The sequence below is a fragment of the Lemur catta genome, chromosome 11, assembly GCF_020740605.2.
Source record: "Lemur catta isolate mLemCat1 chromosome 11, mLemCat1.pri, whole genome shotgun sequence".
NCBI lineage: Eukaryota > Metazoa > Chordata > Mammalia > Primates > Lemuridae > Lemur > Lemur catta.
In genome coordinates, this window is record NC_059138.1 from 15,811,494 (window position 1) to 15,837,285 (window position 25,792).

At 44.4% G+C, this 25,792-nt stretch overlaps 2 protein-coding genes across 3 annotated transcripts; one reads left to right on the forward strand and one right to left on the reverse strand.

Annotated features, from left to right (window-relative positions):
- The first annotated feature begins 929 nt into the window (after positions 1 to 929).
- On the forward strand, positions 930 to 6,258 carry CYREN (cell cycle regulator of NHEJ). 2 transcript variants are annotated; one of them, XM_045564860.1, is made up of 4 exons: positions 930 to 964; positions 3,126 to 3,270; positions 4,237 to 4,312; positions 5,194 to 6,258. In XM_045564860.1, exons 1-4 carry the CDS (start codon positions 955 to 957, stop codon positions 5,434 to 5,436), a joined length of 474 nt encoding a protein of 157 aa, XP_045420816.1. In that variant the 5' UTR covers positions 930 to 954; the 3' UTR covers positions 5,437 to 6,258. The 2 variants fall into 2 exon arrangements, with proteins under 2 accessions (XP_045420816.1, XP_045420817.1); XM_045564861.1 differs by having other exon boundaries at positions 947 to 964; positions 2,995 to 3,270.
- TMEM140 (transmembrane protein 140) lies at positions 5,713 to 14,900 on the reverse strand. Its single transcript, XM_045564859.1, has 2 exons — positions 14,369 to 14,900; positions 5,713 to 7,642 (listed from the first exon to the last, which is right to left on the reverse strand). Exon 2 carries the CDS (start codon positions 7,616 to 7,618, stop codon positions 7,055 to 7,057), a length of 564 nt encoding a protein of 187 aa, XP_045420815.1. The 5' UTR covers positions 7,619 to 7,642; positions 14,369 to 14,900; the 3' UTR covers positions 5,713 to 7,054.
- Between the last annotated feature and the right edge of the window lie 10,892 nt (positions 14,901 to 25,792).

Genomic DNA, 25,792 nt, shown 5'->3' on the forward strand with positions numbered 1-25,792 from the left:
TTGCATTGAAATACATAATGAAATAATCGCACAACTCACCATAGGTTGGGGACTTCCGCTTTGGAGAAGCCAGAGGCACCACGCTAGTGGAAGAAGAGCTCTGTGCACCTCTAGTGTGTGGATAGTAATCATTCTGTTATTAGCTGATTTGTTGTAAAGAACATTTCAAACAGCCCTCTTGATTTCTCATTTTAGGGGCACGCCGTGTCAGATCATCCTTTATACTTCAAAATGCCCTAAGTGAAGGCTGCGGCTTGCGCTGGGGTTTTTAGTCATGTTTCCAACTTGGGGGTTTCTTTCCTGGCCTCTTTTAGGCTGCTTTAAGCCCTGTGATTTTTTAACTAAAACTCAATGCTAATTCCACGTGACAACAGAGCTCGGCACCCAGGACACCTGGGCAGCTTGGTGGAGCCGCCCTGTACCCCAGGGAACCTCTCGGGTCGCCAATCTGAATATTTAATATTAGCGATGCCTACTTTAAGACAACAATGTAAGCAGAGGCTTTGATTTCTCTTCCTGCACCCAAGGGGCTCGTCTTGCGTCTCCGCCCCCGGGATGCGTCGTCCAGCAGGGAGCGTCGAACCTGGTTTCTGTGGGAATCCCCGGCGGGATTCCCAAAAATACAGATCCCCTTCCCTTCCCTCCAATTTCTGATTCAGGCGCCCAGGAATTGACACTTCCGCCTTCCTTTAGCCGGGCCGCGCCCCTCCTCTTGCACCAGCAGCGGGCGAGCGACCCAGGTGCCCGCCAGGGTGCAGGCGTGGCGCGCGGCCTGCAGGGGGCGCTCCCGGGCTTCCGCGTCAGCCAGCACCCGGGGCGGAGCCGGGGCGCGGGGCGGGGCCGGGGGAGCGGGGTCGGGAGGGGCGGAGCCGGGGCGCGGGGCGGGGCCGGGGGAGCGGGGTCGGGAGGGGCGGGATCGGAAGGAGTCGGCCCGTGCTGGGTGTTTGCTGGGTCATGGCGGCAGGTGGGGGAGTACGCGGCGGAGGGGCTGGGCCGGGACCACGGGGTTCTGAGGTCTGGGTGGGATGCGGGTCGCACAGCGGCCCCGGATTCGCCTCTCGGCTGCGCTCCTGAAGCCAAGAAGGGGGTGCAGGGGCCCAGGGGAAGCAGGGCGGCCGGTGCGCCCGGCCGGAGGAGCGCGCCGGTACAGCCAGTTCCCGGGCCTGGGCAGCACGGCCCGGCTCGGCCAGCGTGGCCTCTCGTGGATGCTTCCGCCGCGTGTTCCCTGCTGCAGCCACCGGCCCCTCGGCTCCCCGCGCGGGGCAGCACCGCCCGGTCGGCGCGAGCGCGGTGAACTGTCCCCGCGAGCGAGCGGCGGGCTGTGAACTAGGGATGCTGGCAGATCGCGTTCATGCGGGGCCTCCCTTCATCCAAGTAGTGAGGAGCTCGGGGTGAGATTTCCTACGGTCCCACGGGGCTCGACATCCTGTGGGCACTGAGCTCCAGAGAACGTGCTTCTGGAAGACGCTGCGGCCCCCCCTTGGGGCCATGAAGCAGGGCGGGCAGGCACAGGGTTTGGAGTCTGTAGGCCCTGGCTGTTAATCCTGGATGATTGATTTCAAACTTTGGTGCCCATGTTCTAGTTAACTAAGTCTCAGTTCCTCATTTGTAAAATGTACTAAATATCCACCTCAGGGTCAAATTCCTGCCTGCATAGACCGCAGCGCTGTACGCTCAGTAGGCTCATTAAATGGCTGGAATGACTGTTACCACCGTCTGAATTCTGACAGAAATGAAGGGTACACTGTCAAGGGTCTATACTCTGGCCGGACAGGTTAGGATGATGGCCTGCTAATTTTTTTCTTAAGCTGTAAACAGCCATCCTGGTTGAGCAATAAATTATCAAATTATGACTCAGAGAGGACTATCTTATTCTTTGCTGACTGCCCTTTTCTGGGCAAACCTTTGCTTCAGTAAGATCTTAGGAGCTTCTGGGTTGATTGCTAAGTGGAAGGCAGAGACCTAGACTCTGTCACAGTCCCTTCTCTCTGGGTGGGGACTGGGCTTCAGGACTGAAGGGCTGGGGCAGAACAACTGGGCTAGGGAAGAGAGAAGCCAAGTTAGAGCAGAGACTGGGGGGCAGGTCGCGAAGGAGGGGGTGGATTCTGCAAATTAGGGGAGCCCAGTACAGTTATGCTCCCTGTCCCCTATTGCTGGTTAAAGTTTCACCAATGGGAAGTATCTTTAGGTTAAAGGAGAGGTATTGGCTGGTGAAACTATATTGTGAATCAAAATGGCCTCAGGCCAGGAGTTCGAGACCAGCCTGTGTAACATAGTAAGACCTGTCTGTACAAAAAATTAAAAATCAGTGGAGTTTGGTGGCACGAGCCTGTAGTCCCAGCTACAGCCTGTGGTAAATGCCCAGCTACAAGCCTGTAGTCCCAGGCTGAGGTTGGAGGATTGCTTGAGCCCAGGAGCCCAGAGTTTGAGGCTGTAGTGAGCTATGATTGCACCACTGCGCCCCAGCCTGGGCAATGAGGGAGACCTTGTCTAAAAAAACAAAAACCCAACCCAGATGGCCTCAGGGTTTCTTGTAACTGAGTCACTATAGAGAAAATGAGTATCTGGAGTTGGGGCAGATGAGGGAGCAGTCACTGAGAAGTGTTTTAGGGGTTGAGTAGGCTGGGCACCCTGAGGACAGTGGCGTTTGGGGTGGTGAGGGAAGGGACATTAAAGGGCTCCATCTCCTTTCCCTGGGGAGGGTGCTCATCCCTCTCCCTTGTTGGCCCCATCACTGAGGAGAGGAGGCTGCTGGGAGGCATTTCTGCTTGTCTCTGGCTGCCTGTGTGGGGCACGCAGCATGGGTGCGGGTCCCAGGGCTCTGTCTCCCAAGCGCATCGTGCTGCCCTCTACCCACGCCTGCCTGCCAGTGGCCGTCTGAGTCTCCGGCCCTGCTCACCCTCCGAGTCGCCTCTGGCCTGCCCTGCCTAGTAACTGGCTGATGACTGGAAGTATTCTAGCTTATTAGAATTCACTGGACTTTGTTCTTTGTAGGATTTAAAGATTGACTTCCATCATGGACAAATAGACCTATAATTCCTGGTGTGACAGGAGAGTGGGATTTGCTTTTCTGAATTAGAAAAGCAGGTCATTAAGCCTGGGCCCTGATTCTTCTTTGTGAAAAGGTACAGAGATGGAAACCTTAAAATCTGAGAATAAAAAGAGGGTCCTTCCCTCATGGATGACAGCCCCAGTGGCTGAGAAGAGAGTGGCACCAGTCAAGACCCCAAAGAGGAGGAGAATGGCAGCGGTGCCGGTGGCAGCAGCAAGGTGGGACAACCTTTGGTCAGAGGGCTCCCAGGGAAAAACCAGAGCCATGGGATGGGGGCTCCCAGTCACTGGGCTGGGTTTTCAGCGTGGGCGGAACAGCAAGGTGGGAGGGCAGTTCAGTCGGATGGTCTCTCCTGGAGCTCTTAGGAGGTGCAGAGGGTGCAGGCAGGAGGCAGAGTGAGCTGTCCCCTCCCAGACAGGCGCTCGCTTCTGCCTGTGCTTTGGTGCAGGCTCTGCTGACAGGGCTTCAGTTGTCGCACACAGATAGCGCGTTCCACGCGTTAGCCAGGCTCTCAGGCCAGTTGTCTAAAATACCAGTCTCTTCATTGGCATCAAAATTGCATTATAACATCAAGTGGGCAAATCTGGACCAGAGAGCTGGGTCTCCTGCTCCTCCTGTGGGCAGACCTTTAGGGACACACGAGCAGCAGGTTGCGGGGCCAGTGGGAAAGCAGCAGCTGAGGATGGGTGGGTTGAGGGGTGGCAGTTGTGGAGGGGGGGTCCTCAGGCCACTGGCAGCCAGTGGGAGGAGCACCCCTGCTACCCTCCTGGCAGGGCACTGGGCACTCCGGGCTCCCTCTCTGGCCCCGTCTTTTCTAAGGTTTCTTAGCTGACCAGCTGCCCCTCTTTGACTGCTGCAGTCTTGCCCTACATGTGTTCATGCATCTAACCACGTTGCAGTCCAGTCTCAGCTTGACGGCACCTGCTGGCTCGATCCCGGGGGTCAGCCACCATTCCCTACTTCCCTCCTTGTGGGGGAGCTGGCAAGGGTGGGAAGTCCGTGAACCCCTGTGCCAGTTACCAGCCTGCAAGGATGAGGAAGTTGTGTCTGTGCCCAACTTGAGGTGCTGGTGCCCTCATCGTGGTGGGAAGGCTGGGGGACGTCTTGTCGTCTTGTTCTCATTTTCCTCCTCAGGAGACCTGAGACCCTCTGTCCCCATCTGTGGCTTTGTGTCTTGGTTTCAGAGCCCCTGCGGTGAGGACTGTGTACTGCATGAATGAAGCGGAACTGGTAGACGTTGCTCTGGGCATCCTGATAGAGGTAAAGTCAACTGTGTCTCTTCTTCCTCTCAGCTCTTCACGGGCAGAAACCGGACTAGGCCTTGGTCCGGGCAATAAGAGAGACGCGGTTTCCACGGGAACCCTCGTCTGTCAGCCTCTCCCCCCACCGGGCCTTGGCCAGCTCTTCTCTCAGCCTCTGCCCCTGCGGGGGAGCCCTGGGGATGAGCTGTGGGGCTGGACCCCCGGGAGGGTGTGGGTACGCGAGGAGAGCACGCCCTCTGTTTGGGGGGACCCTGTGCCAGGGAGCATGAGGAGGGATGCGGGTGTTTACCTGTTTGTGTTCGCAGAAGGGTCTCGGTTGGGTGAGGTGGCCTCTTAGCCATCGCACCTCTCCTGAGCCCAAGGCCGCTGCAGTTTCCCAAGCGCACTGCCTTAATGTACAGCACTTTACAGGGGCTTTGATACCGTGTATTATCTCATTTAACCCTCGTGCTAACCCTGGGGTATAGTTATTTCAGATACTATTATCCCCGAGAAATTGGCCCTGGGACTTTCCCCTTAGTTCCATAGCTAATAAGTGACGGAGTGTGGGCCCACACCCAGGTTTTGTGTCCTGGGCTCCTTCCATTCTGTCACCCTGCCTTTCCAGACCCATTCTTTCTATTTGTTTCTTTTTGCTTTCTACTCAGCTATTCCACATGCCTCTGCCTGCTTCTCTCCCAAGTTGGCCCTGATTTCTTCAAGAGCTGTGACGAGGTGGTTGGGTGGGGGAGTAGGGTGAAGAGAGGGTGCTCCCGCCTGGCCCCGTTACACACTGCTTCACAGCTGCTTCTCGGTACATCCTGCGTCACTGGCAGACAAACCAGTAGGTGAGGGACATAAAACACGGACAGTATAAAGCCTGCCATCTCTTCTCCGCAGAGCCGCAAACGGGAGCAGCTGTCTCCAGTGGGTGCCGATAAGCCGGAGCTCTCCCCCACCTGCTCTGTGTCCCCTCACACGAGTTCTGGGAGCGGCAGTGAGGAAGAGGACAGTGGGAAGGACACCCATGGCCCAGGCCTCAGCCCTTCCCCAGGCCCAGGGGGTTCCGACTCTGCCTGCAGCAGGAGCCCCAAGGAGGACGAGGATGTGTTAAAATACGTCAGGGAGATATTTTTCAGCTGAGGGATAAGGTGTTAACTGGACTTTCTGCTGAGAGCAGTTGGAGGACAGCTGGACTTCCGCAGGGGCTGCCGGCGCTGTCCCCAGGGTGTAGATGGAGCTGTCTGTGCTCCCAGCTTTGCGGCTCCCTGGGCCTGGCAGCTTCACCTTGGGCCAGGAGCCCCAGGACGCCCCGGGCCTTGGGGCTGTCATTCAGAGTGTGTGGAAGGGAGGACTCAAATTGAGTTCTCCTTGTAATTCCTCTCTGCACCGTGCCCTCTCCCGCTCAGAGCGCCTGGGTTTTATTAAACAATCATTTGTTTTATTCAGTTACCAGGTTCCAGGGAACATGAGGTCACACAGTGGTCCAACTTTTTGAAACCAAAGAGATAATACTTTTCAAAGAATGGGATGGCTGCTATTATGCTGGAATTCCTATAGTTCAGTCAGCGCGATCTCTCCTGAGGAGGAAGCCTATTTTAAAAATAGTTCCCGTCACAAGGTGATCCGTCCGTGAGCTCTCGGCCCTCTAACCAGCCTGGAAGGCAGACCAGCTGCCCCCAGTTCTCTGCCCTGTCTGGGAGCTGGAAGGTCACAGTGCACAGACCGGGAAGCCAGACAGGCCTCCCGGGCCTGCCTTCCACCTGGTGGCCTGCACCTTGGCCCCTGGGCATCTGTAAAGCTACAGTGGGACAGGACCGGGGAGGAGGCACCAAGGGCGAGAGATTACACCAGAGCCCATGTTTCTGCCTCGGTATTCGCTGTGGCTTTTGGCAGGCATAGAGTGAGTAATCATTTGCCGTACAGGTTTTCCAATATACAGGTGCTGAAAAATGCACAAAATTCCCCAGTGTGTAAGTCATGCTTAAATCCTTCCCAGTTCCAGTTGAGAAGTGAAGGGATGCGGCAGTGTGTTTGTGCAGCCCTTCGGTCCTGGTCACCGGCCCTTGTCCAGGATTTGGCGTATGTACTCCTGGGTCGCATCACGGGACCAATTACCAGTGACTGCGCTGCTCTTTCAGGTCCAGGGGCCTTTTCAGGGGAGCCCTCAAAGCCACCAAGGCTTCTCTTTGTGCCCATGTGTCCTGTCTCTGTGGAGTGCTTCGGATCATTGCTGGGCCTCTGGCAGTGGAATCCCGGAAAGGGGCTCATCTCGGCCCACTCACCACAGATGGGGGCGCAGAAGCTTGCTAACCTGGGCCCGAGGGGCACCACGGTGCTCTTTCTTTTAATATCCCCATTTGTTGCCATAAAACTTCTGGGTTCCAGTTTGGCATTTGACAAATCAGCCTGGAAGTCTGGCCTGGGACGGAAATCCTTACCTCTCCCCACTCCTGAGGCTAGAGTAAGAGTTGCTCAGATCAGTTACTTAAAGCAGGAATTCGTGTGACAATGAGCTGCGTGGTTTTATGGTGTTCTTGGAAGTCCTGCAGGACAGACAGTCCTACACTAAGAAGCTGCAGGTGCCCCAGCCTCCCTTACTGCCTCTTGGCCTCCTTGATGCCGGGGCCCCACCTGCTGTGCGGTGGGATCCATCTGCTGGAGCTTGAGATCAGCATTAGCCATGAAACGAGACGGCTGAGCAGACACGCCACCCTCTCCGAGTGTGGTTGGAACTGAACCGTTGCAATCTCACAAGCCTCTAGACAGGACTAGCAGCTCTCAAGCTGGCTCTTGTCTTGTCCCTGGGAGGGAACGCAGCTGTGGCCATAAGCAAGAGGATTAGCAAGGCCTGGGCACTGCCCAGAGCTAGAAACCCAGGCCCCAGGAGGGAGAGTCTGACCCACTTCCACACGTAGGAGAGGAAGAGGCCCAGGCCACTGGCCAGCAGCACGGAGGCCACGGCCAGGAAGCCGGCTGCCAGCCGCCACTCTCCCTCATCACCGTTGCACCAGGCCAGGAGGAGAGTCAGGGGCACAAACAAGGTGAAGACCAGGGCCCCGTACACCCCAAGCCTGGCCAGGGCCAGGCCAACCCGAGGCATCCCCAGGGCCTCCAGCTCAGGAAACTGGAGACACCGTAGGGAGCCGGTGTCCTCGTTCCACAGGCAGAAGTTGTAGAAGCCGACTCTCAGGGTGGGCAGGTCAGTGAGGTTGCCAGCCTTCCAGAGCAGAGTGTAGAAGAGCAGGGAGAGGACCACGACTGTGAGGATCAGGATGCTCAGGAACGGCAGGTGGTTGCCCCAGTGTGGCCTTGGGATGGCCATCTCTCCTTCCCTTTGCAGTGGGACCTGCGTGGAAGTCACACCTGTGAGTGTTCACCTCTCGCTTTGGCATTCCATAAGAACCCACGGCAAACTTCCCTCCTGCCCTGCCTGCTGCCAAGGACAAGAAATCTGAGGTAACCTACAGCCAGGACCCACTTGCTAAGTCGTCAGCTGCCTCTCTGGTTTGGGGTCAGGAGGAAAATCGCTCCCAGGCAGCTTTGAAGGCCTGAATTACTTTAACTGAAGTGCCCTTCGTCAAAGGCTTTGCTGCAGCCCAAGTACAACAAAAACAAGCCACTGAGAACATTTGTGAGGGAGTTTCTCAGATCCTTATCCAGGGTGGATTTCGACTGAGGTGAAGGATAAGGCTCACTCTTGTTGGGGACCTGCAGGTGGAGGAAGGTGCTGGATTGCACCACGGTTGCCATGACAACCACCAGGGTTGCTATAAAAACGACCAGTTGCTGGGCCATAAATCAAAGCACAACTGTGCTTGGAGCTGGGCACCGGTGTTTTCCGAGCTGTGCGGCTCATTCTCATGTGAGCCTGGGTGGAGGCCCACGGCCACACCCACTCTGGAATTTTGTCTGACGTGCTTTGGGAGCTCATTGCTGGGTCAAGACAAGATGTCACCTGGCACCAAAATCACATCGTAGTACACATTACTTTTAAAAGTCTACAGTTTTTCTTGACAACAACAGTGCTATATGTTAATTATGGAAAACTTAGAAAATATTTTTAAAAGATAAAAAATAAACTTTTTTCTCACCCCACACATAGAACCACTGTTATTTAATAATATCTTACCATTTTTTTTCCTGTGCTGATATGTTTTTACATAATCATGCTGTTGAACATAATGCCTTTTCCAACTGGATATTGTGGACGTTTTTCAAAGCTGTTAAATATTCTTCAAAAACAATGACTGCACAATAGTTCCTGTCATAGAATTATCCATTACACTATTATTAGACAAATCATTTCCATTTTTCACCATTATAAGTGATAGTTAATGAAGATGCTTATATGAGCCTTGTTTGGAATCTGATTTTTCCTTAGGCAGGCTACCTAAAAGTGTAATCATTGGGTCAAGGGTAGAAATATCTTTTTAGTGCTCTAACTGCATATTGCCAAACTGACCTATAGAAAACTTGCTAGTTATAGTCCCTCTGGTTGTATATAAAAGTGCCCATTTCATTACACTCTTATTCTTTTAAAAAATCTTTTCACTGCTTTTTTAATCAGAAGGGTTTTGTCAAGTTTGCCTCTAAAACAGCAATCTGCTTTATGTAAGTCTATTTTGTAATGTGGAATAAAACAGCTATTTACATCCAGAAGTGACGAGCAACACAGTGCTGCAGGCTTTGTGAGGCACAAGGCACTGGGACCACGATCCAGAATGGCCTGGAAGCCCCGCAGTGCCACGTAGTGTCCCCCAGTGACGGGAGTGGTGGGCTTGGGGAGGGACCTGGAGACTACACGGTCCTGATCAGCTTCGGAGGGGACTCCTCAGGGGCACAGCTGCCTCTTCCCCAAGGCTGACTGGAGGGTCTGTCTGATCCCATACACTGCATTTGTTTTCCAAGAACATTTAGGGACCAAATGAAACAAAAGAACATGGACAAGGCTGAGAGAGGGCTGCTCCATCGTGTGTGCGGAAAATGAGAATGAAAATTTACCAGCGGGTCCTTTGGCAGAGCTCTGGGCATGCTGGCTGGCTGCAAGCAGGATCCTGTTGGGACAGTGAGGGCCTACGTCTACGCCACTGCCTCACCTCGGATGCCGCTGGCCTGGGCCCGGGCAGCACTGGGCAGTCTGTACGGTTCCACCGTGGCTTCTGCTCCAGAGGAGCCCAGAGCAGACAGTCAGAGGGGGAGGGAGAGCAGTCCCAGCGGGGCCCAGCGGGTGTTACGGACAGAAGCAGGTTGGCAGCACTAACCACAGGAAAAGAGGATGGGGGGCGGCAAATGTGAGGAGGCCAATGAGCATTTAGAACCAAACCTGCAGCAGCAGGAACTTGAGGTTAGGGACTTTTTCTGGCCAGGAGCCTGCTCAGAAACTAGGAGCTCGTGACTTTCCCTCATTAACATACATTAGCATGGTAAAAATCACACCCATCAGCGCCATGACAGTTTACAAATGTCATGGCAACTCCTAGAAGTTACCCTATCAAGATAAAATTGGGAAGTGCCCTTAGCTCAGAGAACTCTCCCCTCTTTATTCAGAAAAATAATGAATATTCTGCCCACCCTTTAACATATCATAAGGTGTAGACTAAAAGTAGAAGTGTGGTAAGGGCCCAGGGTCTTCTCCCCTTGTGCAGACAGATCCATTTGCTCTCTGGAAATGTACTAGTCTTCGTATGCTTGAAGCCTGCAATAAAAGCTGCTTGCGTGGAAGTGCTAAGTGTCTGTGGACACTCCTTTGCTCTGTCCCTGCTTGCGATTTTTCCAAGCAAGGAGCCAAAGAACTGGAACTACACCTCTGAAAAACCAACCCTGACATGTGCCACTACCACTCTCTACCGCTCAAAGGCTCTGGAGGCCTGTGAGGCCGAAGACCCCCGGTTTGAAGGTAGTTGGGTGATTCTTGGAGCAATCATGCTTGCTACAGAAGGATTTATTAGGAGTTAAAAAGGTAGCTTTAGCCCATATGGTATTAGGCTGCTATGACAAGGAGTTTTAGCCTGTCTCCCGTGGTATGGGAAAAATTTGTAACAGGAACACATTTTGTCTGGTTTTATATATTTAACAAATGTGCTTGTAAAAGCCTATTTGTGTGTTTTTAACATTTTCTTAATAGGTATTTTAAGGTGTGGAATGGATTTCCAGGATGGGAACACTGATTTATACCGTTGTGCTGTAGGAATAAGGTTTGACATGCCTTCATTGCCCAGGAACCAACTGGGATGGGAGTTGGGGGCGCCTTTGTTTCAATGCTCCCTCTTTTTCTCCTATTTAAATCCTGTTACATCTGGGATCCAAAAGAGCATTATTATTAAACCTTTTTGCCTTGAAAACAGCGCTCGATTTAAAAAAATGAACGTGACTGCTCGGAGGGAGAGATTGCATCAGCCACCTCGCTGCAGCTCCTGCCAGGCGCCCGGAGCCTTTGTTTTGACTTCCTCATTTTCTCTACTGACCTTTTGGGGTTTTAAATGGAGAGTGGAACAAAATAAAACTGGAGCCAAGAAGCCCAGGACCAGGCACATGGAGAAGGTAGCAGTCCCTGGTGCCCTTTTTCTTCTCATCTCTTTATGTTCAGTCCCAGCTCCTGCACTCAGTGCTTGAGGCTCTCCGCCGTCTGCTGGGACTTGGAACTTGCAGTTCTCTCGTGAGGCCCAGCTTCCACCCTTGCTTTGCACAGTCCAGCACCTGCTCTGGCTGTGCCCATTCCCAGCTGCCCACCCTCAGCCACTCCCCAGCCCCTAAAGTCCTGCCCTAGATCTGCTTCTCTAGATCCTACTAGTGCTGCGTGGGCTTTCGTGGCTCCTTCAGCCCACACTGGTTTAGCCATAATTAGAATGTATGCTCCACCAGTATGTGATCTCTCTGAGGAACAATCTTCATCTCTTTTGCTATTTTGCTACACAGTAGGAGCTCTTTTTTTTTTTTGAACGAGTGAATGAAGATGCCATGTAGTCTCCCTGGATTCTTTCTTGTACATATCTTAGTTGCACATCTTAACAGGGCAGCAGAGCTACTTGAGTCTGGGCCATGTTTTATGTCTCACACATGCTCGGGACAGTGCTGGAATGGTCCATCTATTTTGGAAATACGGACAGACTGTTCTTCAAGAACTCGTGTGCAGAGAGGTTGGAGGCTAGTCCTTGCTTCTTTTCCTAAATGGTTTGCAGTGACAACATGTGGCTCTTTGGTTGGAAGCCCCGTGACACTCTTCTCCTCTGCTGCCCCAAGGGCAGGCCTGTTTTTTCGGTTTTTAACAATCTTGGTAATCATGCTCTTGCCACAGTGAACTTTTTAATTCCCTTTAATGATAAGTGACTGTTTCCTTCAGAGGGCAAAAAGGGAGACTGCTGAGTCACTATGGCCATTTTTGGATGAACTTTTTCCTGTTTATAATAAAGTAATACATGCTGATTGCAGAAAACTAGAAAATATGTGAAAATGTAGAGACAAGACTAAAAATTATCTATAACTTCAAGTCATAAAAATAGCCAATGTTAGCAGCACATTTCTTTCTATAATGTTGTTTTATATAGTGGAGATCACATAAATACATGTTTGTATCCCATTTTGTGAACATCATTATCTCATGAACTAGAAACGTTTCCTAAACACTATCTTTGAGGGTGGCATATAGATGTATCATAGTTGACAGTTTTTATATATTATGCTTTATATCATTATTTTGTAATATAAATAATGCTATGGTGAATATGTTTATGGGAATGCTTATCTCATCCTCCCTAATAGTGCATATTCTTGAATCTTTTAATCTTTGATGGTGAGAAATGATGAATCAGTTATTTTTTCTTTCATAATTAGTAAAGTTTAACATTTTCAAGCGTTTGTTGACCATCTATATTTTTTCTTTTGTGAAGTACTATCAGTTCTTTTGCTTTTTTAGAAAAATCATTTTGAGTTTTAGCTTTTGACTGTTGGTCTGTATGAGCCCTTTATAAATGAAGACTGGTAACCTTTTGTCACCATAACTGTCATAGGAAAGCATAAACCTTTTGCTGCTCTAGGTGCCCTGGACCAAAGCACAGATTTAGACTCCAGGTCTCTGTGTGGGTGTGACTCTTGTCACTCGAGAGCCACAGTGTGAGCAGGACCTTAGGAGGGAGATAATGTTTGCTCAGAGGAAATGGATGGAAAATGTTCTTAGGAGATTGATTTGAGGCAGGTTTTTGTTTGCTTGTTTAAGCATCTCTAGAATTTTTATACCAATAAAGGAGAATAGGATGGTGGGCTGAAAGAGACACAGCATTGTATCATTTAATTCTGAATTATGTACTTGTCAGGTTCATAGGAAAAGAGTGAAATTTTCATGAGGGTGTGACTGAGGGACAATTAGAATTCTGGCAGATTGTTACATTAAAATCCCTCCGCCTGTCTGTGGTGCTGGGTAACAGGAGTATCATGCACCCAACAGGCAGAGAAACAGAATGAACTGGAGAATTTCCTAGCGTAGATTAGCATTCCAGCCGTGGCTCTGGATACAAACTGCACCTCGCTAAGAAGGAGCCACTTCTTACCTATAAGGAATATTGGAGTAGGGTTGAATGAGCAGGGAGACCATTTCTTGCTTTTGACTTGCTTATTGTCGTATCTGTTTGGCCTAGTAATCCCACTTTTATAAATCTATCCTAAAACAGCAATCAGAAGTGCAACCAATGATTTATACATAGGAATGTTCATCACACTATAACTTTTGACAAAAAATAGGAAGCAACTTGAATGCTCAATATTAGAAGTAAATTATGACATATCACGATAATGAAACACCCTGCAGGTTTTAGAAAAAGCAGGTATAAAGTCCCCCTACAGGGTGTGACTGCATCCACATAAAGATGCACAGAAGAAAGAGAATAAGGCCAAATTTTAAAATGTTAATATTAGCTGTGCTTCTCTGGATGCTGGCATTATAGGCAATTGTTCTCTTTTGTATTAGAAATATTTTTAGAATTATGTACTATATTTATGAAAAAGTAAAATTTATAAAACAATCATAAACAACCTTAGTAATTAGATAAAGCAGGGTCCAATCTGGAAAGAAATTTGAGAAAGGGGAATATGTACAAAATTCAAAAAAGAATGTCATATGAACTGAACCTCAGATAAGAGATTGTGGGAGGGAAGGGTATATGAAAAACAATACTGAAAAATGTACTTTTTTTGTCCTAAAGAAAGAAGGAAATATGCATTTTTAACCTCTTGCAAAGAAGATTTTATAGGTGAAGAATTGTAATGGAAGTTATTAGTGAATCTAAGCCCACATTTTAAAAATATCTCTTAAGATATGCAGCAGGAGAACTAAAATTACACCATGAACCTCCATTGGGGCATGAAAAACAATCTAGTACAATAACATAGAGTCTAAAAATCTCTTAGATCCTATTATATTCTTTGGGGCAAGAACACAGGTCTTTCCGACAGTCTCAGTTTTGTGTACATTTTAAGGTTTCACAGTGCATAACTACCTTTGAATAATAGTTTAGCAACTGCTGGTCCGTGGCCCACTTTTGTTTGACTCTGTATTTTGATGAACAGTGTGTTTCGAAAGCCAAGGCATTTATTTGTACAGACTGTGTGCAAGACCCTATGTATTTCTAACCAGTTATACTGGCATTCCCTTCATTATTTTTGAGACCAGAGACATACAGAACAATGCTGCAGAGAGCGGAGGGAAGGAGAGCTGGAAGTAAAGAGGTAGATTTGGCAGTTTCAGGCAAAATCTATGGACTCCCAACTATAGAAGGTGAATATGTAGCTTTCTTCTCCCCAACTCTTGTGTTCTACATTGTGCTTCCTATCTCCCTCTGTCCAAATTGCTTATATTGTAATTTCATTTAAATTAATAGTCAGTGTTTACAATGCTGTGACTATGTATACGGGGTAGATCATACAGAGAAGAGGGAGGGAGGGAAGGTCAGCAACACTGAACAACCAATTATTTCCCCTGTACAGATGGCTAGAACGTGAAATATCTGAGAAGAAAACAAAATTGCCTTACAAGGTGGTGGGCACCCGGGCAGGCTGCAGTGCTTGTAGGGTAGGTACTTACAAAAAGAAGGTGCAGAGCCCACAGGAACGCTTGTGGAAAGGAGGAGCAGGAGAGCCGGCCGTCTGGTTGAATCTTCCTTGTCGCTGGCTTTCTGATGTCAGGCTCCAGAAGGGAGGACAGTGGACGGGGAAATGGCAGAGAGATGCCGGCCTGAGCTTGTGCCCCACTTGCACTCACAGTTGTGTCTAAGTAAACAGCTCTCTGAACTTTGGTACATTTGTGCTAACTGATGTCAGCATCAGCTGATTTCACTTTCGTTTCTTGCTGTGGCTCGTGACTTTTCAGAAATACAGTAAACAATATTTTGTAGCTCATCATCCCATATTGTTTACCTGCACTGTAGCCAGCAAGCCAACTGATTTAAAGAGCCAGGTAGTGTCTTGATTATATCCACAATAATTCCAGAAAAGAAAGTAGCCAAAGAACTCTCAGGGCTCCCAGTGATTTCAATTTCGAGATAAACACAATCTAGGATCTTATTCAGAAGGGACCTTCAGGATGGTCTGGTCAAGCTCCCAGCCAGGGCAGGCGCCAGGACCCAGGTCACCTCCTACGCATTTTCTTGGGCAGCAGCTGTCTTCCGTCCTGCCACTTCCCACCCCACCCCTTTTCAGCAATCAGCTTTGTTACGATGACCAGGCTTCTCTGGACACAAAACTTTGTCTTAGTATTCTCACTAGGGAATTTATGCCCATGTTGGAGCAGCTGGAACATCTATTTTGTTATCTCACAATAAGAGCAGAACAAAGCTTTTAATTTTGTAATCATGGAGGCTCCTTGACAGAGTTTAAAAATTGTCTGCTCACGCGGCCTGGTGGACAGTTGGCTGGGGGTGAACTTGGTGAAGCCAGTAGACAGCTACATAATAATTTTTCTGAATCCTTCAGGGTTTCTCTTCCCCTCCCCCTGCCTTTCCCCAAAGGAGAAGTTCTTTGAGCTGCTACATCCTTCCGCCTTTCCCCTCCCCCTCGGTTCATTTAAAGTCAAACTCTAAAAAGAGGTGATGTGATCTAGGCACATATTAATAGGAATGGTAACTTATTATTAAGAGCAGAATATCTGTGTATCTAGTCTAGTCTTCTTATGAATACCTTCAAGATAGAGACAAAATTAACTTTTAGGTAATAATATGAACTAGTTACTCTGAAAAGTGAGTACTGGTGAGTGAAGTGAAGTGATGTAGAAGAGATAGAAATATATATCTATGGTTAAAAAGTTATTCGAAGTTATAATGCACATAGTTTTTAAAGAGTCAAACAGTTCTTCTAAGTTTGTTATGAAAATCAGCCCAAACTCTTCCTTTCTTCTTATTCTGAGGTAAGCACTTTCACCTGTTTTAGCTGACTCTTAAGTATCTACCTCAGTTCTCTAAATGACACGCTTGGATAATCTATTGACTACCAACTATAAAAAGTGATGATTTAGCTTTCTTTTTCCCAACTCCGTGTTGCAGGGGTTTGCTTCCTATCTCCCTCCTCTATCCAAATTGGTTGCATTATAATTTTGTTTAAATCAATATTCAAAGTTTATAATATCGTAACTATGGACAGGGGTACATCATTTTATTGCACTTCGCTTTATTGCACTTCTCAGATATTGCATTTTCTACAAATTGAAGGTTTGTGGCAGCCCTGCATTGAGCAAGTCTTTTGGCACCATTTTTCCAGTATCATGGGCTCACTTCCTGTCTCTGTTTCACATTTTGGTAGTTCTCACAAAATTTCCGACTTTATTATTCTATCTGTTGCGTTGATCTGTGATCAGTGATCCTTGATGATACCATTGTAATTGTTTTGGGGCATCATGAAACACACTCATATAATATAGTGAACTTAATCAATAAATGTACTGTTTGTGTTCTGACTGCTTCACTAAGCAGCCATTCCCCATCTCTTTCCCTCTCCTTGGGCCACCCTATTCCTTGGGACACAATAAATATTGAAATTAGGCCAATAAGTAACCTTACAGTGGCCTGTAAGTGTTCAGGTGAAAGGAAGAATCCCACGTCTCTCACTTGAAATCAAAAGCCAGAAATGATTAAGCGTAAGTGAGGATGGCATATCGAAAACCAAGATAGGCTGAAATTGAAGCCTCTTGGATCAGTTAGCCAAGTTGTTAATGCAAAGGAAAAGTTCTAGAAGAAAATTAAAAGTGCTACTCCAGTGAACACACAATGATAAGAAAGTAAAACAGCCTTATTGCTGATAGGAAGAAAGTTTTAGAGAGCTGGATAGAAGATCAAACTAGCCACAAAGTTCCCTTTTATTTTAAGCCTACTGTTGAGACCTACCACTCAAAAAAAAAAAAAAAAGATTTTGAAAATATTACTGCTCATTGATAATGCACCTGGTCACCCAAGAGCTCTGATGGAGATGTACAAGGAGATTAATATTGTTTTCATGCCTGATAACACAACATCCATTCTGTCATCCATGGATCAAGGAGTAATCTCAACTTTCAAGTCTTATTATTTAATGAATACAGTTTGTAAGGCTATAGGTGCCATAGATAGTGATTCCACTTGTGGATCTGGACACTGCACACTGAAAACTTTCTGGAAAGCACCTACCATTCTAGATACTATTAAGAACATTCATGATTCATGAGAGGAGGTAAAAATATCAACATCTATAGGAGTTTGAAAAAAGTTGATTCCAGCCCTCATGGATGATTTTGAGAGGTTCAAGACTTCAGTGGATGTGGGTGTGGGTAAACTCACAACTAATGGATGCAGAGCGTACTGTATGTGGGCAGGACATACTTGTAGCCCTGGCTTGGCCAAGGCTAAGCCATTATATGTAACCAAAATGTTTATACCCCCATAATATTCTGAAATAAAAAAAGAATGAAAAAAAAAAAGACGTCAGTGGAGGAAGTAATTGCAGATGTTGTGGAAACAGCGAGAGAACCAAAATTAGAAGTAAAGCCTGAAGATGTGACTTAATAGCTGCAATGATGATAAAACTTGAAGGGCTAAGGAGTTGCTTCTTATGGATGAGCAAACAAAATGGAGTGGATTTCTGGAGACGGAATCTACCCCTGGTGAAGATGCTGTGAACATTGTTGAAATGACAACACAAGATTTAGAATATCCCATAAACTTAGTTGGTAATGCAATGGCAGGGTTTGAGAGAGGAGTGACTCCAATTTTTAAAGAAGTTCTACTGTGGATAAAATGCTATCAAACAGCATCACATGCTACAGAGAAATCTTCCATGAAAGGAAAAGTCAATTGATGTGGCAAACTACTTCATATTCATCTTATTTTAATAAATTGTCATAGCCACCTCAACCTTCAGCAACCACCACTCCGACCAGTCAGTCAGCAGCCGTCAACGTCAAGGCAAGATCCTCCACCAGCAAAAAGATTATGACTTGCTCAAGGCTCAGATGATCATTCACATTTTTTTTTTTTAGTAATATGGTATTTTACATTAACATATACACATATTTTTTAGACAGAATGCTATTGCTCACTTACTAGACCATAGTATAGTATAAACAGAACTTTGATATGCACGGGGAAACCAAAAAATTTGTGTGACTCACTTTATTGTGATATTCACTTTATTGCGGTGGTCTGGAACTAAACTCACAATATCTCTGAGGTATACCTATAAATACCATTCATGGAAGCTGAGTTATGTAGAAAATTTGATTATCTTTCCTATCCTGCATACGTTTTGTGTTCTCTGAAGATAATTGCCTCTTCTTTTGTTTTATTTGTTTGCTTGGTTTTGTGTGTACTTAACACTAATCCAATGCTCAAAGCTGTATCCAATGTTCTATTTGCATACATCAAGTGCTCTGTGTCTTCCCGAGAAAGGCTTTCTCAGGGCCTTCCAACCTGCTCCAGTCTGGGCTGATGGCCCTGACACTTGATAGACAGCTGTCATCCTGGAGTCTCACTTCACCACCATGCCGGGGATTCCCTTTGCCTCTATCACAGGTTGGATCTCCGATTTCCTGCATCACAGGCTTTTCTCCTTCTTACCTTAATTCAATTTCGGTGGAGTTAATCTCCAGTAATTTACTGAGAAATGAGCACACTGAAGGTAATTTTGTGAGAACTCGCAAAACTGAAAATTTCTTCAATCTAACTTGACCTAATCTATTAAGACTTGATCAAATTTAGACTCAGTATAGAATTTTAGGTTCAAAAATAATTTTCCTTTATAATTTTGAAGGTTTTGTTTCGTTTCATCTAGGTTTCATATTATTGTTGAGAAGTTTAAAGTCATTCTGCTTTTTAGAATCCAAAATGGTCTCCTTTACTTTTAGCTTTATTCCTTAAAAAGTAAAAGTTATTTTAGTGAGGTTTTGAGAGGGAGCAGAATTAAATATATATCTGGTTTACCATTTTTAACTGGAAGTCTAAAATATTTCTTCCTTCTATTCTTTATCTTTCCTTTTCTTTGTTTTCACTGTGGGAGGGTGTGCTCTTGTCTTTCATTGGTTCTCTCTGGTAACTTAGCTGGCCAGTGATTGAGCTTGTTGCTTTCATCAAGCTACTAATTGCCTCCTAATTGCTTGCCACCAAACTCTCCACTGTTTTTGGCAGCAGGTAAGCCTTCAACTTCTCCACACTCTGTTTGAAACAAGTGACGTCTTGGCCACATTTGCCTGGAGTTTTGCCTCGGCTGCATGGAGGTAGGGAGATGAAAAACGTTGGCATCCTGCCCCTTCCAGGGGAGATACCATTGCTCTTGACTGGGAGCTGGGGCTCTTGGCCACACCCTCCCTGAGTGGAGCTTGCTTCCTCCTGAATTGGGGTGAAGGGAGGGAGTGGGTCATGGTTTAAGTGCCACATACTCTCACTGTTCTCACTGGGATTTAGTAAATTTTCTTGAGTGAATGTGTTTTCATCTGGTGTATGTCCTTAGGACAGTTTCCTGAGACTTTAAATGGGTGTTTCTGAAAAATAGAATTTTTATCAGTTTTTTTTTTTCACCAAGGAGTGGGAGAGGAGCTCCTCAGCTCCTCATTCTAAAAGTGGATCTCTCCTCATTTTTTAAAAAGAAATTTTAAATTAGAGACTTCATTTTTTAAGAGTGGTTTTAGGTTCACAGCAAAATTTAGAGAAAGGTACAGAGATTTCTCATATTATCTTCTAGGAAATTTATAGTTTTACATTGACATTTAGGTCTATGATCCATTTTGAGTTAGTTTTTGTGAAGGGTGTAAGGTCTGTGTCTGGATTCGTTTTTTTTTTTTTTTTTTTGAGACAGAGTCTTGCTGTGTTCCCCAGGCTAGAGTGCCGTGGCGTCAGCCTAGCTCACAGCAACCTCAAACTCCTGGGCTCAAGCAATCCTTCTGCCTCAGCCTCTCGAGTAGCTGGGACTACAGGCATGCACCACCATGCCTGGCTAATTTTTTCTATATATTTTTAGTTGTCCAGATCATTTCTTTCTATTTTTTTAGTAGAGACGGGGTCTCACTCTTGCTCATGCTGGTCTTGAACTCCTGAGCTCAAACCATCCTCCCGCCTTGGCCTCCCAGAGTGCTAGGATTATAGTCGTGAGCCACCGCGCCTGGGCTGGATTTGTTTTTTTGCATGTGGATATCCAGTTTTTTTCCAGCACTATTTCCATTGTATTGTCTTTCCTCCTTTGTTAAGGATCAAATGACTATACTTACGTGAATTCTCTTCTGGGCTCTCCATTCTGTTCCACTGATCTATTCTTTTGCCAATACTGCACTGTATTGATTACTGTAGCTTTATAGAATGTCTTGAAGTCGGGTATTGTCAGTCCTCTTACTTTATTCTTCTTCATTATTGTGTTGGCTATTCTGGGTCTTTTGCTTATCCATATAAACTTTAGAATCAGTTTGTTGATATCCACAAAGTAAGTTACTGGAATTTTGATTGGGATTGATCTATAGATAATACTGAGAAGAACTGACATCTTGACAATATTGAGTCTTCTCATCCATGAACATAGAATTTCTCCCATTTATTTACTCCATTTATTTGGTTCTTTGATTTTTTTCATCAGAGTTTTTTGTGGTTTTCCTCATATAGATCTTGACATATTCTGTTAGATTTATATTTAAGTATTTAATTTTTGGGTGCTAATGTTAATGGTATTGTGTTTTTAATTTCAAACTTCAATTGTTCATTGCTGGTATAAAAGGTAGCAATTAACTTTTGTATATTAGTCTTGTATCTTACAATCTTGCTATTCTCACATTACTTCCAGAAGTTTTTTGTGTTGTTGATTCTTTGGGGTTTTCTACATAGACAATCATGTTATCTGTGAACAAAAATACAGTTTACCCTTCAACAGCACAGGAGTTAGGGTTGCTGATCCCCTGAGAAGCTGAAAAATCACATATAACTTTTGATCCCCCCAAAACTTAACTACTAAATAGCTTACTGTTGATCAGAACCCTTACTGATAACATAAACAGTTGATTAACACATATTGTGTATGTTATATGTATCATATAGTGTATTCTTACAATAAAATAAGCTAGAGAAAAGAAAATGTTAAAATCATAAGGAAAAATAAATTTACAGTACTGCACTGTATTTGTTGATACTGTAAGTTTGTTACCTGTTTACATCTGTCTGAAATGCCCAGGAATTTCAGTTGCAGACCTCAATCTATTGTACACATCAAGCAATTCACGTTTTCGTTGTAACGTCATGGCTTTGGTCTGCTTCTCGGGAGCGCTTCCAGTATCACTAGTGGCACTTCATGTGGGTTACGTGGTGTTATTCAATACCATAAATGTGGGTTTACAGTATTACACTAAACATGATGAAAAGTATGTGACAACCATGACATATTACTTTTTACTGTCACATGCAATTTACTGGAGAGATGAACTTCTCATGGCTCACATGGAGACGATCAGCATCACACATCATTTTCAGCAGATGTCCCAACTTAAGCTCACCTGGGTAGCAACAGGAGGTGCCTACTAAATGATTATAGTAGTACAATATTACTACGGTTAATTTTATGCAGTTACAATTTAATACTGCCTCTTTACATTTGTTTGTTTACATTTCTTTCCACTGCAAACAGTGCCATGTGTGGTCTGTGTTTGCATGCATAAGTTTGATAAATTTTAACTTCTAATAATAGATTTGTGTATAATTTATGGTAGCAAATGATAAAAATAGACTAGTATCTATACATATTTTATGCATTCATGATTTCTTAATTTTGTTAATTTTTTTTGATAATTCTAGGCTACATAGTTTGTGAGCTTTTAAAAATTGCTGCAAATCTCCAAAAACTTTTCCAATATATTTATTTTAAAAAAACCACATATAACTGGATCCACTCACTTCAAACCTGTGTTGTTCAAGGATCAAATGTACAGTTTTATTTCTTCCTTTCCAAGCTATACATATACCTTTTATTTCCATTTTTTATTGAATTAGCTAAGATGCCCAGGATGATGTTGAATAGCAGTGGCGAGAGCAGACATCTTTACCTTATTCCTGGTCTTAGCAGGAAAGCATCTATTAATAGTTTCTCACCATTAAGTGTGATGTGAGTTTAGTTGTGAGTTTTGTTTGTTTAATTATTTTTTGTAGATGTTCGTTATCAAATTGAGAAAGTTTCTCTGCATTCCTAGTTTGCTGAGAGTTTTTAATCATGCATGGACGTAGGATTTTGTCAGATAACTTTTTCTGCATCTACTGATGTGATCATATGATTTTCCTTCCTTATTCTGTTGATGCAATAGATTATGTTGATATTTGAATGTTAAACTAGCCTCACATAACTGGAATAAATCCCACTTGGTTGTGGTTTATAATTCTTTTTATACACTGTTAAATTCTGTTTTCTAATATTTTGTTGAGGAATTTTGCATCTATGTTCATGATACTGGTCTGTAGTTTTCCTTTCTTGAAATATCTTTGTTTGGTTTTCATATGGTAATACTGGCCTCAAAGAATGAGTTAGAAAGTATTCTTTCTGCGTCTACCTTCTATAAGAAATTGTAAAGAAATGGTATAATTTCTTTCTTAAATGATTAGTAGAATTTCGTAATGAGCCCATCTAGGCCTGGTGATATCTTTTTTGGTAGGTTTTAATTTATTCAATTTATTTAATAAGCCTATTCAGATTGTCCGTTTCTTCTTGTGTACTCACAGAAGACTGTGAGTCTTCTGGCAGACTGTGTCTTTTGAAGAATGGGTTCATTTCATCTAGATTATCAAATCTGTGGGCAGAGAGTTGTTCATAACATTCTTTTATTATCCTTTTAATGTCTAAGAGATCAGTAGTGACTGGTCCCTCTTGCATTTCTGATATTAGTAATTTGTGTCTTTTCTTTTTTTCTTAGTTAACATTGCTAGAGGATTATAAATTTTATTGACCTTTTCCAAGAACTAGCTTTTTGTTTTATTGTTTTTCTCTATCGGTTTCCTGCTTTCAGTTTCAATGATTTCTGCTCTATTTTTTACCAGTTTTTCTTTTGTATTCTTTGAACCTAATTTGTTCTTCTTTTTCTAGTTTCCTAAGGTAGAAGCTTAGATTATTGATTTTAGATGATCTTTTCTAAGAAATACATTCTGTACTATAAATTTCCCAGTAAGTACTGCTTTCATTGTATCCCACAAATTTTGTTAAATTGTATTTCCATTTTCATTTACTTTGAAAGTTTTTTCATTTCTAAAGACTTCTTTAACCTATGTGTTATTTAGAAATGTGTTGCTTAATCTCCAATATCTTGGGATTTTTTTCAGCTACCTTTCTGTTATTGATTTCTAGTTTAATTCCATTGTTGTCTGAGAGCATACTTAGTATGATTCCTATTCTTTTAAATTTGCTAAGGTGTGTTTTATATACCAGCATGTGGTCTGTCTTGATGACTGTTCCGTGTAAATTTGGGAGGAATGCATATTCTGCTGTTGTTGGATAAAGTATTCCATAAATGTCAATTAGATCCAGTTGATTGATAGTTACTGATTTTCTGCCTGCTAGATCTTTCAATTACTGATATAAGGGTGTTGAAGTCTCCAGCTATGAAGTGGATTCATCTGTTTCTTATTTGCCTCACATATTTTGATATTCTGTTGTTAGACACATATACATTAAGGATTGTTATATCCTCTTGGAGAACTGACCCCTCTTTATCCCTGATAATTTTCCTTGCTCTGAAGTCTTCATTGTCTGAAAATAATATAGCTACTCCAGCTTCCTTTTGATTAGTGCTAATATAGAATAATATATCTTTCTCCATTCTTTTACTTTTAATCTATCTGTATCTTTATATTAAATGGATTTCTTTTTTTTTTTTTTTTTGAGACAGAGTCTCACTCTGTTGCCCAGGCTAGAGTGAGTGCCGTGGCATCAGCCTAGCTCACAGCAACCTCAAACTCCTGGGCTCAAGGGATCCTTCTGCCTCAGCCTCCCGAGTAGCTGGGACTACAGGCATGTGCCACCATGCCTGGCTAATTTTTTCTATATATATATTTTAGCTGTCCATATAATTTCTTTCTATTTTTAGTAGAGACGGGGTCTCGCTCTTGCTCAGGCTGGTCTCGAACTCCTGAGCTCCAACGATCCGCCCGCCTCGGCCTCTCAGAGTGCTAGGATTACAGGCATGAGCCACCGCGCCCGGCCTTAAATGGATTTCTTGACAGCATATAGTTGAGTCTTGTCTTTCTGTCCATTCTGACAACCTCCCTGTCTTGTAATTGCTGTATTTAGACTATTGACTTTTAAAGTGATTATTGATATGGTTAGATTAATATCTACCATATTTGTTACTGTTTTCTATTCATTGCCTGTATTTTTATTTTTCTCCTAGGACTCATGTTCAATCATGGCCTTTGTTTTTCATTTCTTATTTGGTCTTCCACTCTTTTTCTACCTCTTTTTTTTTTTTTTTGGAGACAGAGTCTTGCTCTGTTCCCTGGGCTAGAGTGCTGTGGCGTCAGCCTAGCTCACAGCAACCTCAGACTCCTGGGCTTAAGCAATCCTTCTGCCTCAGCCTCCCGAGTAGCTGGGACTACAGTCATGCACCACCATGCCTGGCTAATTTTTTTTTCCATATATATTTTTAGTTGTCCAGCTAATTTCTTTCTATTTTTAGTAGAGACAGGGTCTCGCTCTTGCTCAGGTTGATCTCGAACTCCTGACCTTGAGTGATCCTCCCGCCTCGGCCTCCCAGAGTGCTAGGATTACAGGTGTGAGCCGCCGTGCCCAGCCTACCTCCTCTTGCTTTAATTGAGTATTTTGTATTATTCTTTTTTCCCCCCTCTTTTAGCATATCACTTATACTTCTTTTTTTCATCCTTGAATTTGCAGAATACCTTCACAAATAACACTATACCACTCACTCCCTGGGTAGTGCAAGTAGTTTGTAACAGAGTATTCCCAATTGCTCCCTTCTGTTCCTTATAATATTCCTGCTATTCATTTCACTTTTCAATAAGCTATAATCTCTGAATACATATTATTATTTTGAACATATTGTTATCTATTAAATCATTTAAGAGAAACATACGATTTTATTTTATCTTCATTTATTCCTTCTCTATTGCTCTTCCTTTATTTATGTAGACTAGAGTTTTCCTTCCCTCTGAAGACTTTCTTTTAACATTTTTTGTAAGGCAGGTCTACTGGCAACAAATTCCCTCAATTTTTGTTTGTCTGAAAAGTCAATTTTTACTTCACTCTTTAAGGGCAATTTCACAGGATACAGAATTCTAGCTTGTTGGTTGTTATGGACTGATGTTATGTCCCCCAAAATTTACGTGTTGAAATCCTAACCCCCAGTGTGATGGTATTCAAATGTGGGACCTTTGGATGGTAATTAGGTTATGAGGGTGGAGATCTCCTGAATGAGATTAGTGCTGTTATAAGATGAGACACGAGAGAGATGATCTCTCTCTGCCATGTGAGGATACAAGAAGATTACCATCTGCAAACCAGAACGAGTGTCCTCACCAGACACTAGAGGTATTGGCATCTTGATCTTGAATTTTCCAGCTTCAGAACTGTGAGAGACATAGTTCTATTGTTTAAGCAACCCAGTTTGTTGTATTTCGTTACAGCAGCTTAAGCTGAGACAGTGGTTCTTTTAACACTTTAAATATTTCACTCTACTCTCTTCTTGCTTGCACAGTTTCTGAAAAGATGTCTGATGTAATTCTTATCCTTGCTCATATATACGTAAGATGGTTTTTTCCTCTGGATTCTTTCAATATTTTTTATCTTGGTCTTTGATTTTCTTCAATTTGAATATGATATATCTAGGCATAGACTTTTTGGTATTTTGGTTTGGTGTCATTAGTTTTGGAAAATTCTCAGTCATTATTGCTTCAGATGTTTCTTCTGTTTCTTTCCCTCTTTCTTTGACTTATGGCATTTCAATTATATACATGTTATATTTTCTGTAATTGTCCCCTAGTTGTTGGATATTCTGTATTTTTTATTGTTTTCTTCTCTTTGC

Coding starts and splice junctions, on each gene's coding strand:
- TMEM140 (XM_045564859.1), bottom strand. CDS start 7,618: ATGGCCATCCCAAGGCCACACTGGGGCAACCACCTGCCGTTCCTGAGC.
- CYREN (XM_045564860.1), top strand. Junction 3,271..4,236: donor GTGCCGGTGGCAGCAGCAAG/GTGGGACAACCT, acceptor TCTTGGTTTCAG/AGCCCCTGCGGTGAGGACTG. Junction 4,313..5,193: donor CTCTGGGCATCCTGATAGAG/GTAAAGTCAACT, acceptor TCTTCTCCGCAG/AGCCGCAAACGGGAGCAGCT.